The 18,651-nt window shown below is 42.6% G+C and overlaps 1 protein-coding gene across 11 annotated transcripts in view; it reads right to left on the bottom strand.

Moving 5' to 3' along the window:
* The window catches only part of CUX1 (cut like homeobox 1), a 265,020-nt gene that overhangs the window by 186,646 nt on the left and 59,723 nt on the right, over positions 1-18,651 (bottom strand). For all 11 annotated transcript variants that reach the window (XM_060268517.2, XM_035138885.3, XM_035138890.3 and 8 more), the window contains exon 2: positions 15,719-15,829. In XM_060268517.2, the coding sequence (XP_060124500.2) occupies positions 15,719-15,829 (111 nt within the window). The remainder of the gene's footprint in view (positions 1-15,718; positions 15,830-18,651) is intronic.

Below are 18,651 nucleotides of genomic sequence, written 5' to 3'. Positions count from 1 at the left end.
CAGCCTCAGCGCTCATGTGAAATTGGGTGGTAAGCACAGTGAGATGACACGTGCAAATAGGTACAAACCTTTAACAACATGCCGTTTAAATGTTTACTTCCATCACCACCCCCACCACCCCTGGCTTCCTACAGCCTTCTGAGGTCAATTAAAGGGTGTGGTATTTGTTATTGAAAATAATTTATACTGTATCCTGCTCTTCCTCCCCAAGGAGATCAGAGCAGTGTGCACGAAAATGAGTAAAGCAACATAAGCAAGAAACAGCAAACAAATTTGCAGCCGCCAAACTAGGGGGGGGGCTCAAAAAGAAAAGTCTCTGCTGCCCTCCTAAATGCAGTGAAGGAGCCAGAAGAATCTCCCAGAGCAGGGAGTTTGGGGGAAGCTGGGGGCTTACACAAAAACGATCTTCTTGTGTCACCTAAGGAATACCTAAAGAGACAGCAACTGTAAGATTCCCACCACTGAAGCAAGATGACATGGTTTCAAGCTATAAGATGACATGGATTCAAGGTACTCTTTCCACACAAAAACTACAGTCATACCTCGGAAGTCCAACAGAATCCGTTCCGGAAGTCCGTTTGACTTCCAAAAAGTTCGGAAACCAAGGCACGGCTTCCGATTGGCTGCAGGAAGCTCCTGCAGCCAATCGGAAGCCGTGCCAAACGTTTGGGTTCCAAAGAACATTCGCAAACCGGAACACTCACTTCTGGGTTTGCGGCATTCGGAAGCCAAAACAAGTAGTTTGTCAGCAAAGGTACGACTGTATCCGAGTCTGGCTGTTCTGGAATACTGGCCAAATACATTTTAATACTGTTAACCTGCCCAATTAAAAATGAGGTAACTATTCAGTTTGCAGGACTAGAAGAAAGTCACAAAGGCTGTAAAAAATGTGATGCTAGCACTTAGGCATTTGAATTTTCTTACCCACACCGCACCTCCAAGCCTGCCTATGAACTCCTGCAAATGTTGTTAAACCACCTTAGTACACAGCCAGGGGAAAGCAGACAGCATCCTTCCACTCAGCTGAGTAAGTTCCTTCTATTTTAAGCAATCTAAATGAGTGTTTACAAGAGGAAGCACAGCCAATCTTCCTTTAATTGGTTTCAAAATCAACTAAATAAAGCCTTAAGATTTTTTTTTAAAAAAGCATGATTATTTTCTCGGGAGGAACACTAAATATTCCGAACACACCCACAGGGGGGCAAAACTGCACGGCACCCAACTACGATGTGCTTCTTCGCTAGCCAACCTGGTGTTCCATGCAGAATGTTCATCCACAACCCAGCTCTGACAGGGGTGTTCAAAACAGCTTTGAAGGAACCCCTCAAAGCATATCAAAAGTTATTGAATAAAAAGATCGGCAGTGGCAGGCTACCCTCCCTGGAGGACAGTTTAACCAATGCTACTGATCTTTCCTGGGCAAACCGCAGCAGCGGGGGAATTGAGGTTGTTCAGTCCAATGCAACAGTCTCTAGTCTGGCCCTATACCACAGTGGTTTTGTCAGAGATTGTTTTCCTGGGAGGACGTGGCACAATGATCATTAGTTGGGATTTTTGCTTGTTTTTTAAAGGCTATCTTAGGCATGGAGGTGGAACAGAGCTGGTAATTAGGAGAATTCTTATAACGGGATAAGAATATTGGGGGGGGGGTGTAAGGTACTATTGAGTTTATGAAGCCAGGTGGATATATTTAAATTTTACTTCTTTTTAACAAGGAGGTGGAAACAGCAATGAGTAATTCCTGGTTTAGGGGAAACCCATTTTGGTTAAGAGGGCATAAATAGCTTGGAGGTTGAAGCATAGAGAGGATGCAAGGGAAATGCTTAAAGTCTATCATTATGCATCACTCTAGGAGAAGCAACACACAGAGAGAGATGCTAGCTATGCCTCAGATGCAGTGACTGCATATTAATCAGCCCTTGGAGCAAAAGAGACCAAGGCTATGCTCTCCAGCACAAGTGGCAGGGCAGCCTCCAGGCTCCTGAGAAACGAAGCCTTCATTTGAACCCCCGTCTCTGAGAAAATGACGAACTGATGGCAAATGAGGTTTTCTAAAGCCTCTCTCAATCCATGTGAATTTCTAAGTCTGATCTTTCAATAAAGATTTCCCAAAGACAGAAAAACAAATGTTTAACTATGAATGGCTGCCCTGCCCACCCTCCATCCTAGCATACACATTTCTATTCTCCAGAAGACCGTAAGGCCACAACATAAGTAGAGCGCTGGTGGAGTAGACCCGAGGCCTTTCGAGAAGCTCACGAGGAAGACATAAAGAACAGGTATTCAGAGGTACCCTGCCACTGATCCTGGATGTAACATACAGCCATCATTAGTAGCCTTTGATAGCGTTAGCCTCCATGAACTTTTGTAATCCTCCTTTAAAGCTATCTAAGCACTATGGGATGCAGGTGGCGCTGTGGGTTAAACCACTGAGCCTCTTGGGCTTGCTGATCAGAAGGTCAGCGGTTCGAATCCCTGCGACGGGGTGAGCTCCCGTTGCTCGGTCCCAGCTCCTGCCAACCTAGCAGTTCAAAAGCACGTCAATGTGCAAGTAGATAAATAGGTACCGCTACAGCAGGAAGGTAAACAGTGTTTCCATGTGCTGCTCTGGTTCGCCAGAAGCGGCTTTGTCATGTTGGCCACATGACCTGGAAGCTGTGCGCCGGCTCCCTCAGCCAATAACGCGAGATGAGCGCCGCAACCCCAGTCGGTCACGACTGGACCTAATGGTCAGGGGTCCCGTTACCTTTTTAAGCACTATGTTGGCAATGACATTAGCCACAATCAAAACCAGCTCTTGCTTAACCATGGTTTTAAACCATGCAACCAAGACGAGTTCAAATCCTGTTCAGGTGGGAGCCTTGGCTAGCCTAAACCGCTGTTAAAATCGCTATTAACATCACAGTTAGCCACAGTTTAAGGCTTGTAGAGAAATAGCAAGAGGGAATTTGCATTCTAGAACAATAGGATGTACAAGGAAGAAGTGCACACTCCTGGTTGCTTATCAAATAAGGTGCATTTCATCTGCCTTGGGCCCAACAGCCTTAGAATAAGAACATTCTGGATACAGCAGCTGCTTTCGAATGCTTTCCCATCCTGCAAACCTTCCTCACTTTAGATAAGCTTGCCAGGGATCCCATGTGTGTTGCTGATTCTTCTGAATTGCCATGTACTCTCTATACCTGAGCCACCATTGCAAAGTTCTGTCAGTGCCCCTCAGAAGCCTGAGAACGCATCATAGAGGATGCCCAACCCAATTCTGCAACTGCACATTGCAAGGGAAGATCAGTGGTGAGTTGACATCAGTCAAGTCATGTGACCACTTGGAAGCTTCCACCATCTCAGAGGAAAGAGTGCTCCTGTGGCTTATCACCAAGAGCAGGCAGTGTTTCCAACCCTTCATGCCCTCACCTGGGATTGAGTCTCTTCAACATATCTATTAATAATAGCTTGACATTTGCAACATTAATGCAAACAGCTCACTATTTATGGCAATTGCTTCCAACAATGACTTCAAAATTTGCTCCAGGCCAATTTCTTCTCATTGCTCAGGCATCCCAACCCATTCCAGAAATATACAGCACAAATCAGTAGCATGTTGGGGGAAGAAGAGACGCCAGATGTCCATCCCATTTAAAAACAAAACTCTTCACTGGCACAAAAATTAGGTTTTGCTTTAAAAAGTTTTGTCAGTTAACAAACAGTACAATCAAGGTTCTACTGCATCCAAGCCACAATGGTTTAAAATGGCCTGAGTGCAAACATTTCTTTAGAACAGTGGTTCTCAAATGTTGTTCTGTAAACCACCCTGAGACCTCTGGGTATATAAATCCAACAATCAATCAATTAGGGTGTGGCATACCACCCTGGCGTGGCAGGAGAGGACCGCAAGTGTGGCAGGAAGATTCAAGGACAATCACATAAACATCTAAACATTTCAGAGTAGTATGGTATAGTATCAAAATAATTTTATTTGCAGCCAAATATGGATAGATATCTGTTCAAAATCAAGCACTGTTAGTTGTTGTTTCTTTTTGTGTTGCAATGTATTTCTTATCAATAAAAAAGTCGGTGTGTCACGCACAAATTTTTATTTTGAAAGAAGTTTGAGAACCACTGCTTTAGAAGAAGACAGAAGCAAGTCAAATTTTGCAATTAACAAAAAACACATATGTTTTTCCACACTTCATTTTGGCCAAGAACAAAAGCACAGTATTTATAAAAATAAAAAAGTAAACGTCCACAAAGTCGTGGACTGATGCTTGCCAACTAAAACACCTACTACGAATTTAGTAATGGCCTAAGCAAACATAAATTACAGGGCCAGACATTTTAAAAGGGGGAAAAATTGATTTATCGTCACACTGGAGACACGGCAGGATAGAAGCATAATTTCATTTTTCCATATATTCATCAACTCTGAAAATGCATTAATTGAAAGAGAATCCAACAGTTGTTGTTAAAAAAATCCCTATTCATTTCTTTACTTCATATGTTCCTTAATTTGCTTATAAGTAACTCTCGAGGGGGGAGTTTCCTGTTAGACACAACCAGGGAGAGGGGACTTAGGGGTGGAGGCTCCCTCCTTGGGGTGGCTGGGTTGGGTTTGATGGTCTTCTACTTCCTTCAAGTCTTCTGGAATCTTATTTAGCAAATATAATTTTCCTCTTATTTCCAGATACTGTACAATTGCCAATGATTCAAGATACAAAAAAGTAGCAACCATTACTGGGAAGTCACAGTACCATCCAGGGGACTGGATGACTGAAGCGGGGAGAAGTTCTTCACCTCCATCTTCAACATGGATCAAGCACCTGTCTACAGAACTCAGGCCACAATAAATTGGTTCTGCAACCATTATTATCTGCCTTATTTGCTGCTTGAATCTGAGTTTCTTAGTTTCTATTATTTTAAGAGTTTAATACAATGTTTTTATGGTGTGGTTATTCTTGTTGAGCTTTGTTATTGCAGTACATAGTGGAAATTTGAGAGGCAGAATAAAAAAATCCTTAAAAAATAATGAAAGCTCAAATCCTCTCCCCCTTTCAAATACAATCGTCAGAAAGAAGCCCTAATAGGTGCATAGCTGCCAAGTTATCCCTTTTTTAAGGGATTTTCCATTATGCTGAATAGGCTTCCTCACGAGAAAAGGGAAAACTTGGCAGCTATGAAAAGGGAAAACTTGGCAGCTATTAGCAAAGCATGCAATTGTAACTTTTCTGTTCTCTCAGTTTGAAGATTACAGATCTGTTACAATTTACAACAACAGACAAGTTGCTTTAGATCTGAAAAAAGATCGATTGAAGATTTTGCATCACCAGCTATTTGCTCATTCAACTTGGCAATCACTGATTACAGTTAGCTTCAAACTGAACCACTTTTAAACTTCTCTTTATGTATCAATCATCTTTATTACAGCAAGCAAACCTCCCTGCCCAGCCAGTAAACCAATCAAATAATCGAGTTTTAGAATATGTAGACAAAATGTAAAATACCGTATATACATTGTTGCTCTGCTACATTGCAGTTTCAAGAGTAACCGCTTAACCTTGCATAAACACTTAGATCATACTCATGATAGTTGCGAGAAGTTGCAGGGGAGGCTTTCCTGTCAACCAGTTACCTACTGTCAGGGGGACACACTACAGGGAGCCTCCCCCCATCATCCTGACCAGCACTTCGCCCAGCGAGAGCGGTAGCAGCGGGCCAGGCGGGGGGGAGAGGAGGAGTGGAGCGGAATGGAGGAGAGAAGGCTCAGCGAGGTATCAGAGCCCTTGCACTGCCCTAGCCAACAAGTGGAAGAGGGAGCACAACCGCTTCCAGCGCCCGGCGCCCAAATTGAGGTGCGTGCCCAAACGCAGGTTTAGAGGGCGGCATTTCGGAGTGCCCAAGCTATTATACTGGCCCCGGAGCAGTAAATAGTATGCACAATAAAACCCTTAAAGGCAGAACAGATTGTTGCGGCTACTCCTGAGTAAAGACACTCCAGTACGTTCTTTGGGCTCTGATACCTCGCTGAGCCTTCCCCCCCCCTCCATTCCGCTCCACTCCTCCTTCCCCCCGCCTGACCTGCTGCTACCGCTCTCGCTGGGCGAAGTGCTGGTCAGGATGATGGGGGGAGGCTCCCTGTAGGGAGTCCCCCGGACACCTACCGACCACAAAAAAGGGAGGAACACCACTGGCTGGCAGAAAAGAAAAAGATAGCATTTATTCCAAGCCCAGATCCTTCCATAGGGACAATTCTCAAAGGCAAGGGACTGGTGTATATACATATACCAGCCAATAGCAATATTCTACAGAATACCGAGAACTCCTCCAAATGAGGAGTTAAGAATAATAATAACAGGAGCCACAGACTTCCTCTGATCAGGGCGCAATATAGTAATCGCAATAATTTTCGCAACATACTACATGACCCAATTAGTCATTTTAGCACTTGCTGGAAAGTGCTAAAGTGTTCTCATTCAAAGAAAGAAATCAGATAGATCTCACTTTAAAATGTTATTTACATCTGATCTCTATATTCATTCACAGTCACCTCAGATGCTGACTGACTACAATTCCCATCATCCCTGAACGCTGGGTCATGCTGGCTCGGTTGGGTGGCAGCTTGAGTCCAACATTACCTGGAACTACACTGGGATCAAATTATTTCAAGTCAAGGCTATCCATCACAATGTCAGAGAGCAAACACATTCTTTCTAAAAAACGGTCCAGAATCCCCTTTAAATAAAATCATGGGCACTTCTAATTAGATTGTCATTCCCTGTCCCCAAAATCACTGCCAAATTACATATTTTTATTTTCTATGGGAATTTATTCCTCTTTATTCCTGCTTACTTCTTTAGAAATCCATTTTAAATATAATCTGTTCAAAACCCTAATATTTAAAACTGATGTTCAAACAAATTCCCTCTACACACGAATATATGGCACAACTCGATCTCTTATAAATCAAACATTCAGTACGTAATTTTAGGTAGATAAAAAAATGCAGTTGTTAGTATTCACATAATATTGCAAAATTGCTCATTTGCGCTCACAGTAAGCTCTGTGGTTGGGGGGGGGGGTGCATTCGATGTGGAGTTTCATACCTCATGATATCAACCTAAAAATTTATACTTGGGGGCTGCTCCTCTCTCACAGAAAAGCAAGACATCCTGTGGTTACTTGTGATATCCCTCAACCTGTTTCAAAACTAAGGAAGGGCAGGGTGAGAAAAGCCTGAACTCTATGCTCACTTCCAGTCTCATCACACCTAGATTCAAGGGGCAGAGAGATGTCTGAACAGAACCCCTGCTTACAAAAAAAATCCCCGACCCATGAAATTACATGGCTGAATATGGACTTTTAACTGCATGGTTTGTAATGCAAAGGTAAAGGGTAAAGGGACCCCTGACCATTAGGTCCAGTCGTGACCGACTCTGGGGTTGTGGTGCTCATCTCGCATTATTGGCCGAGGGAGCCAGTGTACAGCTTCCAGGTCATGTGGCCAGCATAATAAAGCCGCTTCTGGCAAACCAGAGCAGCACACAGAAACGCTGTTTACTTTCCCGCTGGAGCGGTACCTATTTATTTACTTGCACTTTGATGTGCTTTCAAACTGCTAGGTTGGCAGGAGCTGGGACCGAGCAACAGGAGCTCACCCCGTCGTGGGGATTCGAACCGCTGACCTTCTGATCGGCAAGCCCTAGTCTCAGTGGTTTAAGCGCCACCCGCATCCCTTTTGTACTATGGTACAAAAAAGAAGCTTTCCTATGTTTATGGGCACTTTGTGATGAGTGTTAGCTGGGACATGCCCAGAGTTGTAACAAACACAGGCCCAAAAGTACAAAAAGAATTGATGCTAGTGCCTAGGAATTTGATACATGTTTGTGTCTTGTCTGTCTTTTATAGGTGTCACCTAAAGGTTAGATGGTGGCACTGAATTATTTGAAACACTAGGCAGACAACCCAGGTCCAGGTCCTGTCTGGTTTTTTTACAAGGGTGGGAGAGTGCACTACCAATTAAATTAACATGCAGTTGATATCTCTCTCTCTCTCTCTCTCTCTCTCTCTCTCTCTCTCTCTCTCTCTCTCTCTCTCTCTCAAAATAATAATAAAACCACGTAAAATTAATTCCAATCCTTAAACCTAATTCTATCTACATATCATAGAGACAAAGCAATCATAGACACTTTGTTCGTGTTTTGCAATATATTTAAAACATTGTATATTGCTTCAGAAGAAAATATCTGATTTGGCTATCATACAACCGGGGGGGGGGGAGTTTAATGAAATAAACAGCAATTGAAATAAATCACTGCCACCGCACACAAAATATTTTAGGGCAAACTCGGAAAGCCAAAAAAAGAGAGTCCATGGTGTAATTAACCAGATGCCTCTTAGGCAGTTCTAGGACCCTGGGAGTGAGATCATATGCTTTTCGGGAGAAAACTTCCCCATGGTTCAAATTTTCCATTTACTTAGGAGAGAGTTTTGGGGTCAGCAGGGGGCCATCACAACTCTAAGTGTTAAGGTGCTCTGTTTGAGAGTTCATTTATTCAGTTTTCTGTCAGCGTGCAAGATTCTCTTTTTCCAGGCCAGTTAGAAGCTGTTTATGCTCAGAGCACACCTACTGCTGGTTATGCTCAAAGGCTCTGCTGTGCGATTTCAGATTCCAACTGGATTTGACCATCAGAGTCTAGAAAACAGATGTCCGATGGGCAGTAAAAGCCCACTCTCTCACTTCCATGCCTCACCACTGAGCACATATGCAGGCCGGATAGAGGAAATGGCCATGAGACAGGCAATCAAACTTCCAAGGACCTCTTTTGCCCAAAGGAAAATAGTCAGAAAGAGAGCAGAGGTCACTTCAGCCACAGGCAGTTCAGACATCATTAGCAGCAATGGCAAATAGGAGAAATCACCCAGGCTTCTGAAGCAATGTTAAACCCCTAACATCTAATACTATGACACACGGATCCCACTCGCAATTATAACGACATATTCCCCAATCCATTTTAGCACAATCATCTGACCATTGTCAAGAGCTGCAGGTCAGCACATTCCATGGCTAATGGGGATTTGGACATGCTAGTGGTAAGTTCACAAAACCTCTTGTAGCTGACCCCCCTTTGTTTTCTGAATGAGGACAGCTTTCACTCCAATGGCTAAAAAGCTTCAGAATTTGAAATAGCAACGATTACACGCCCTCAGAAAAACTCCCCCTCCCTTCCATGGTTTCAGGTGAGTCAGTTTGTTACGGGTGCTGAAAAGTGTCTGACAACTCTAACTGGTTTGCTTAGGACCACATCAGCAAGGCCGAGAGGGGGGTCTTGTTATCTGGGTAACCCAGAACCTCCATACACACTGCCCAGGTTTTAACCCTTCTCAGCAATGTAGGATTCTTTGAGGGAGGCCATGACAGTTTAAGTAGTATGATACTGCTTTAAATGCAGTATAGTGCAGACTTTTAAACAGGTGCAGCTGCAAATGGCTTTTTTTTTTAAAGCCAACATCTTCAGACACCATTTGTGGCTACAGTGGAATTGCATTGCTAAACCGAGCGGGAGCCAACTCAGTTTCTCCCTTTGATACTCCCAGTTCTAGGCTTGAACAAATAAAAAATGCCTTTAGCTTTTTGATCCACATTAACTCTCCAAACTTTCACTTCTGATGATTTCCTGGGCATGCAGAACAAAGCCGCTAAAAGCCATTTATAAAATACCGGTAAGTATTTCTACTAGCAATTATGTGGTCAATTCGAGCTCCTGAGTGACTTGAGGATATTCTAAATTATCAAGATCAACCACGTTCTCAAAAATTAATAAGGGATGCTTAGATGATGAGCTGCAGGACCTTTAAGAAGCTGCACAGCTGGCAAAACAAAATGGCTGTTTTTTAATTAAAGCCTCTTCCCCCCACCTCCTGATTTTAACACAGTATATGTTTCAGATATTCTTAATCCTAAAATGGCCAGAACACCCTATAATTAACTATTTTATTAAAGTGACTAACTGCAGAAAATTCAAATGCGTGATATCACCATTATGTAACAGAACCTAATGTACAGTCCTAGTGAGGCCTTGTCCAGAAATATCACCTTTTGTCAGTTGTACTCAAACTCTCACAGCAAGGTTAACTCATAAATTTTACCTCCGAGCATTCACTGCTTATTTACAATGAGAGACTAACTCCCCAGAGGGCCCATTGCTTTAACAATGCAACAAAGCTCTCTTCCGAGCTTGCTAAAAAATCTAGCTGCTTTTTCTCAACAGATATATAAAAGGGAGCACATGAAGGGGGAGAGTCGCTTCAGTTCCGCAGTCAGTTTCACAGGGAGCCGCTATTCTCCCAGCACAAATGCAGCAATAGCTGACCCTCTTTAATAAGGGTTAAAAAATCAGGGGTGGGCCATGGGATACCACACTCCCTCCCCACCCAGACCTTCCCCTCTTGTGAACAAATCCCACACATTTGGTATGGCTGAGGTTAACAAAAGCTAACATGAAGTTCAAGGCCTGGGTTACAAAACTCGGTTTTGGAGTACCCCCTAAATTTGGGTTAACTAGGAATAAGGTCAAGCAAACATAATCTGAAACAAGGTAAAAAGCAGTGGTATTGTGGGAGGGGGTTTCCCAGCACAAGTGGAGACTGAGCACGTTTGTTCCATTACATGTGTATTGCTCTTTCAACATTATAATCTGCTCGTATTATTGACTAACTCCCATTCATTTAAGTGGGGCACACAAAGGAATACTGATCAAAGTGTTGAGTTGTGCTTTAGTTACTGACTAGTTAAACTGATAGTGAGCTGGTTATTCCAGAAGTGACTGGGGCATTTTTGCATGCTCCCTAGAGACATATTGAGATGGCACAAGATATCCATATAATTCACATCACCAATTTGGAAATGAAACAAGATTCCTGTCAGCTGAAGCAATTCATATGCAAGCCATTTCACAACACCTGAACTTAAATATTCTGAATGCATAATGAAGTAACCTGAAGCACTCCTCACACATACCTGCCAAAAAGGAGTTTGAAGAAAACTGGGGTGCCAAGTCACTGGAAGTTCCTTTCACAGGGTCTTTTCAACCAAGACATACATTTTGGTAGCAATCAGTATCAAACTTCTGTGTAAAGCCTCTGGCTGTTGCTCCCAAACTATGCTACATTAGCCGGAACACAGACATATGGCACCAGATGTTTTCCAAGATAATGTAATAAGACCCAGAGGGAGGGGAGGATTGGCTGAATAATCTTTGAATTTAAAGATTTAGAAAACTTTTTTCCTAACTTCAGTGGTAGCAATACCTGCACCCGCTTCACATATTACAAATGCGTCCATCTCCAAAATAGTAAAAATAAGCCAAAGCACAGAAACAAATCACTGGTGTAAGAAATATGCAATACTTCTGCAGCAGGGGGTTAGTCTCAAGAGAGGTTGCATTCCTGCTGCTAAGGCAGCTAGTCCCATGCAAAGTCTCAGAAGGTGGCAGATTCTGTTTCTGAGGGCACCTGATCTCTGTGCAGTTGGAAAGCATGCAGCCCAGAAGAAAAGATTAGAATTTGCTAAAAAGCGCTACAGAAAGAACATACGGTACTTGATCGAGTCTCTCTGATCTCTGGAACATCCTAAAAGCCCAGACTGCAGACACTTCAGAGCTGTAACTGCCACTGACAGTTCAGCAGAGTGGGGGCTCTGCTCTAGGGTTCTTCTAAATACCAGTTTACTTGCAACCGATTCTGAGAAATTTCTCATCCTGGACAGCAGTATGTGGAGAGCTATAAGCCGAGAGATGCTTAAACTACTAACCTGTGACAAGGCATGGAAAAATGTGAGGGGAAAACAATCCTAAGGAGTACACCCAGATACTCCAACACTGACTGTCACTCACTGTCTGCTGCATAGAAATCAACAAGGCAGCTGAAAAATTAAAGCTCTGCCATGACCTTGTCTGAAAAGCCTTTCCTCTCTCCCCACCCATTGTGTGCCGCCACGATTAAAGCAGAGCAAACCAGGATATTAAAGAGACTTAGCTACAGCTTTGTAGGCTCTATAAAATAACCCAATGGACTGCCTTGAAGGCCATGTTTGTTGCCAACACCATTTACATCAATAAACATTTTGAAATGAGGAGTTTTACTGACTGGTAGACCAGCAACCTACCCCCATTTGTGCATGTGTACCACCCTGTAATTTAATTTATAATTCCAACATGTGGCCCACCAGGCTTCTGAATGGAGCCTGCTGACTGGGCCATACAGTTTGGGTCCTATTTCAACTAAGTTTACTAGCCCCCCCCCCCCCGGACAATTCAAGGAATTGATACTAACCTTCACGGTAGTGCCAAAACTAAGAAATGATTTCCCCTGGTGCAAATCTAGCAGTATAGCAAAGCTCCTACCAGTCTCCATCTACTATAACCTCAAGCATATGCAAACAGGAATGCAAGTTCTCATTAACCCAGTTTCCTCCAGCCAGTTTTTACTTGTTCTACTGAAGTTAATGTATGCTGTATACTGCTTTTCTGGAGTGTTTTTTTTTAAAGAAATGTATGGTCTATAAATATTTAAGTAAACAAACAAAAGGTCAAATGCCTAGGACTCCATCCTGCCTGTTGGAAACAAGAGTAGAACCTACACATAAAAAGCTAAAGGACCCGACAGTTAAGTCCAGTCGCGAACAACTCTGGGGTTGCAGCGCTCATCTCCCTTTACTGGCAGAGGGAGCCGCCGTTTGTCCACAGACAGTTTTTCCGAGTCATGTGGCCAGCATGACTAAGCTGCTTATGGCGAAACCAGAGCAGCGCACGAAAACAGGAGCTCACCCCATCGTGGGGATTCGAACCGCCGACCTTCTGATCAGCAAGCCCTAGGCTCAGTGGTTTAGACCACAACGCCCCCCGCATCCCTAGAACCTACACACAGTCTGCCCATTTTTTAAAAAATAATGTAACTACTTTCCTTTATTTCACTTTAGATACATGCTTTAAAGCCCTACTAGTATATGCTTGACTCTCGTGTGCTGGGGTAAAAGGCAAAGAGAAATTCTTTTTAGGAAATGGTTCACTTCCATAAAAACATTATCTACAGCAGTTAAGATGATCTACTTTGAGGAAGAGGCATAACTCAGTGGTAACGTTTCTTACAAAGGAGGAAACTTCATTGAACACAGTAGGCTTTCTTCTGAGAAAACATGCACAGAATTACGTTGTAAATGCATTAACTATGTTGAAATTGGTTCCATAAAGGAACAGGATAAAAATCTTAGAAATATAATTCATCTCAGTGGTTCACTGAATGTATGAGTTCAGTTTGACGAGGAACTCATGTTTAGTTTGGAACACCCAAAGTTCACAATGCCATCTGTTTCCACAAGAGCAAAGTGTCAGGCCTTGTGAATGCTTCTGTTGGCCTAAGCAGTTCTTCCGATACCTTCCCTGGCTGTGTCAATGAGAGCTGCTACCCACTGATGCCTGTAATCACCTGAGAGAGCACAAGATGGCCCTGTCGGTTCTTGCTGCCTGAGTTGCGTCCTCAGTCTTTGCATGAAGTAACTACATTATCAAGCATGCTGCAGCTGAGACAAGTCTCTTCTGAGTCTTTAATTGGCCCCACTTCAATGTTTAGCTCTTAAAATAAGTGTGTATAATACGGTATATAGATTAATAACAAAACAGGTTCTCCATTACATTATTTGCAAACAACTCCACACCAAAACAACAACACAAAATGTGTGCAACTTTATTATTTTGGGCCTTCTGAATCCTAACATGCAGCAGGCTCATTTAAGGAACAACAGACAGAAGCTGCAATATACAAAGGTGTACTATTATTATTATTTGTTTATTCTCATGTGGGCACATTACATGCAATCACTTTACATATTGTGTTTTTATAATGGCTTTGGCTACACAAGTCAATATTTGTTCATGTTCCAAACAACAGATCTGTGTAACACAAACACTCAAAAAGTATCGGATAAATATAAATATATTCTTCTACCTTATTGCATCCAGCATTGTCTGGATGACATTGTCTCTCTCATCATTGTGGGAGTTCATTGCCAATTCACTAGCTGTGAATTATGGTATCAAAACAGTTGGGTTGGTTTTTGTTGTTGTGTTAGGGCAGGGAGGGATGGGACTGTAGCCCTTTGAGTGCCGTTGGTCTCTAACTCTCATCACTCACAATCAGTACAGCCAAAGGTCAGAGACAATAGAAGCTGTAGTCTGACAATATCTTGAAAGCCACAAATTAGCCACTGTTAGAGATTCTTTTATTTTAGTATTCGCCCCACTCCCAGTACTAAAAGTGCCTTACTCTTCCCCTCATCACCAAAGCTGTCTTCTACAATTCTCTCAGTTAAATCAAGTGGTCCATCTCACAACTCAGAACAGCAGCCAGGAAGTAATATTTTTAGAAGTCAAGGAATTTCAGAATTTACATCTTGAAAATCAAGCCCTTTGCTAGGCAAACAGATTTTGCAACACATGAATTCTGACACTGGTCTGTCTAGTCCGGTTTTAGCAACCCTCACTAGCAGCAGCTATCTAGGGATTCAAGACAGGGATATCTCCAGCCCACCACGCAAATTTTGTTGAAGTACAAATGCAGGAAAGTGAACCAAGGACATTCAATATGCAAAATACATGCTCTTCCACTGAGCTGTAGCTCAGCTACTTTCAGAAAGGTACCGAAATGAAAAACAGTGGGCTATGCTAATGCTTGCACAACACATTTACTCAACCATGATAGCAAAACACTTCCCATTCTATACTTGTTGATCTTTGCAATCTCAACACCACTACATGGAAGAACTTTTCAAATGTGCCTTCTGCCCATACAGAAAAGACTGTAATCTTACCTGATGCAATAAAGCTAACACGAGGAGCTACTTTTACCATGCCATAGATATTCCACATTTTCAGTTGGTCAAGGACCTTAGTAAAAATCACTTTAGTAAAATTCGCTATATGAAATGCTGCAGCTAAGAGATGAATTCACTATGGTTTGTTAACCCACAGAGCACATAATCATTACATACATTCATGGAGTGAAAACATCCCCAGAGCATTTAGCGCTGCCTTAATGGATTCTTAACAGCAGCCAATGATGAAATAGTTAATGTCAAATGGATGCAGAAAGCAAGGTAAATATGGCGGGGCGGGGGGGGGGGAGTGGGCAATGCCCCCTGCCAAGTCTGTGTGATTTCATTGGTGTGAATTTTCTGGACAAGTTTTATTTGATTTTTTTCTGACATCCTAAATTGATTGAGATCTGTTTTAGCATGTTTATTTAACCTATTATTTAGTAAGTGCAACTTTTAAAATGCCATGTTAATTTTATATGCTGTATAAATATATCAGAGCTTTTTCCAATAGCCAAAGGCATGTCAACTGAAATTATGTTGCTGGGGGGGGGGTGTCAATAAAGCACACTTACTGTAGAAAATTATACTTTTCAAACAAAGTCAAAGCTTTAATAGATATATGTTTTTAGCTACAACAACTCTCTAGCAAACATGTCCCTAACATAATTTAAATATTATGGGTATAACAGAAAAGCTACTTTTAACATGCCCAAAGAGCTGTCTATTACCCCAAGCTTAAAATATGAGTTCCAATAATCTGCAAGTACAAGACACACAACTTCGTTTCAATGGGGGGAAATTGTGGGTCTGTTAATATTCTGGGAAGCAGAGATTTGCAGAATTAACATCACAGCTTACCTCTGGAGTGTTTTTCTTGAACTCACGGCTTTGTTCAATAAGCTTCTTTCTTGATTGTTCACTTTCATCTTGGCGGTTTGCCAACACTGTCGCTGTGGCATCAAGCTCCCTCTATCAATGAAAAAGAAAGAGGGACCATAATTTTAACCATGCCCATATTCTCTCGCCCCCTGCCCCCCAAAAAAGATAAAATTTGAAAACTCAGGTGGTGAAAGTAAATAGACCTCATTGTTTTAGATCCCTTAACTGAACCATTCTTTCCTTGCCACCTCTCATGCAAAGTTATTACAAGCCTCTCCATGAAGTCGCAGGTCAATACAAACTTGCATAAATGACATTCCTCTATTTCCCTGGGTAAGGCAAGACAATTTAAGGTTGCATGCCTCCACTAGTATTGCATTAGATCTACCTTTTTGGCATGACTTTAAACATTATGAATAACTACTGAATATCACAACTAATACATTCTTTGACCTTTCAGGGTTTTCAGGTTCTAGAGACAAGACACAATAAATGTGAATTTTATTTGTATAGGAACTTGTTCTGCTGAACTTGACCCTTTTGGCCAATTTCTTCCCTTTCAGCTAATCAAGAAGACACAGGGTTCCTTCCCCTTTCTTATGAACTACGGTAATTCAACCAAACTCACAACAGGGGCAATTCCATAAGGCCAGCCTTTGCCAGCCTGATATCCTAAAGCTGATGTGAGTTGTATTCCAAAACATCAAGAGAGCAGCAGGCTGGTGTACGATGGGGTAGAGAAGGCCTATCTTATGGTCCTTTTCAAAGCCACAGCTGGCCAAACATCACATCTCAAAATTTAACTGCTATGGTTTTTATATCACCAATAAAGCTTGTTAACAAGGAAGTGATGTCCGAGGATCCATAACTGAGGGGTGGAAGGCAGAGAAAGATTTTGAGCCATAGACTCCAGTTTCTAGGAAGTTTCAGCCCCAGCACCATTCTTTTTAGAATACATCATCCATCCCATGAATACATGCTGAATACAAAGTTGGTTGTATCTAGCCCAGCATCCCGAAAAGTCCGCAACTAGAGCAGTGCTTCTACGCAAGAGCGGAGCGCAATAGAGCACTTTTGCGCATGTGCCAAGCACGCAGAACGCTTCTCCGAATGCGCAAAGCATGCAGAGCGCTTCTGCGCCCGCGTGGTGAAACCTAGAACTATACACTTCCAGGTTTGCCACCTTCGCAACCCGAAAAGCCGCAACATGAAGCAAACGCAACAAGAGGTATGACTGTATTCTGCTTTGTGGTGGCTCTCCCAGCAAGTAGGACTAGCAAAGATTTGAGATTCTTGAAAAGCAGAGGTGCTAGGACCACCTGCTTACACTGCATGTGCTCTGTATGTGAGCTATGGGCACAACCACCAAACCAGCCCATGAACTCCAGATCACAAAACCAGACAGCAGCTTGCCAAGGAAAAGACGATTTTGCATCTTGCTTAATTTAAAAGTGTATGGCCGTAAGATCAATCGATGGCATCTGATCAAATTCTCTGATTAATTCATCCACTGCCTTGTTCCATGTTTGCTTATTTTATGCACGACAAAAACAAGTCCAGGAACTGTGCCACTCTGCAATGTTGCTATGCACCAGTCACCTCACCGTATATTCCACCTCTACCCAAGAGATTCCTTTACTTTTTGCACACTCTAAATAGCAGGGGACACGTATTGGCAGAAATGCCCCAGCTGTGCTGAGATCCATTGCTGCATCGCACTATCATGTTTCCCCCATATCTCTATCCATTTTATTGAAGCACTAAATTCAAGTATATGCACCACATTCCCATGAAGTCAATAGAAGTTGTGTTATGTACCTTGCGGGAGGATTTGCCTCTAGATTTGTCTTTACCTTTAATCGATTTCCTTTCATTCCAAATCTGATGTTCATGAGAAGTGAGAAAAACAGCTCACCAGTGAGTCAGAACGCAAGAGAGCCCCTTCCCTCGCAACAAAATGTGGTTTGTGTGTGGCGGAGTGGCGCCTTCAAAGCTTTCCCCTTTTCAGTCAGAGTGGGAATGCCTGAGAAGGAGAAAGCATGTCTCTGACAGCTGACCTTAACCACAAGTTCAGACACTCTTTGGCAATCCCTCCTCCTCTTCACCTGCTGGCTGAAGCAGATATAATTTTTATGGGATTGTGTACTTTCTTCCCTTTCCAGGAGCAAATCTGCACCCCAATCCCCTGCCGTCATTAAGTAGCTGTGGGATACATCTGCAATAACATTATGCATGCCCAGCCTCCTGAAGCAACTTCAAAACCTTATTAATAGACCTGGTTACGCAAGGAACCTGGTTGTCTGTAGCCATAGCTGATGTGCTGGTGTGTTCATTAACCACATTCAAGTTTGGGGGGAGGGGTTGCTCCAGAGAAGGCACATATGACCGACCCCACATCCCACTGCCAGTCTCTTAAATGCTGCTTAGAAATTTGTCTCTCAGTTACACATACATCATCCACATTGCTGCAATTTTCTCAAATGAAAATGACGCAAGTATCATTTAGGAATCTGTGACCAGATTGATAATATATTTTGGAGTCATTTTGGGCTTGTTCCTAAAGGGTTTCTGTACTTCTGCAAATCTTGGGTGGTCCCCCATGCCTACTGCACAGATTTTGGTTACGTAATAACTCAACAAATAAAATCACTATCACTTGGAATAAAACACAATTTGGGGGTGGGGTTTGGGGTGTTTAAAATAGCAGAGACAGACCAACATAACATTTTCTGGACACTTGGAGCACTTGTGCCTGGTTCCAATTCAATGGATATAGTTGTTCTAAGAGAAACTGACATATGAATGGCATTCTTAAGTTTTGGAGGGTTACAGGGAAAAGAATATCAATGCCACTGGCTCCATCAAACACAGAGAATTCACTCAGTCAAGCAGAATTCTTGTGGTTTTAACAA

This window comes from Zootoca vivipara, chromosome 14 (genome assembly GCF_965207765.1).
Source record: "Zootoca vivipara chromosome 14, rZooViv2.hap1.1, whole genome shotgun sequence".
Taxonomy (NCBI): domain Eukaryota; kingdom Metazoa; phylum Chordata; class Lepidosauria; order Squamata; family Lacertidae; genus Zootoca; species Zootoca vivipara.
This window is presented reverse-complemented; position numbering and strand designations above follow the sequence as displayed.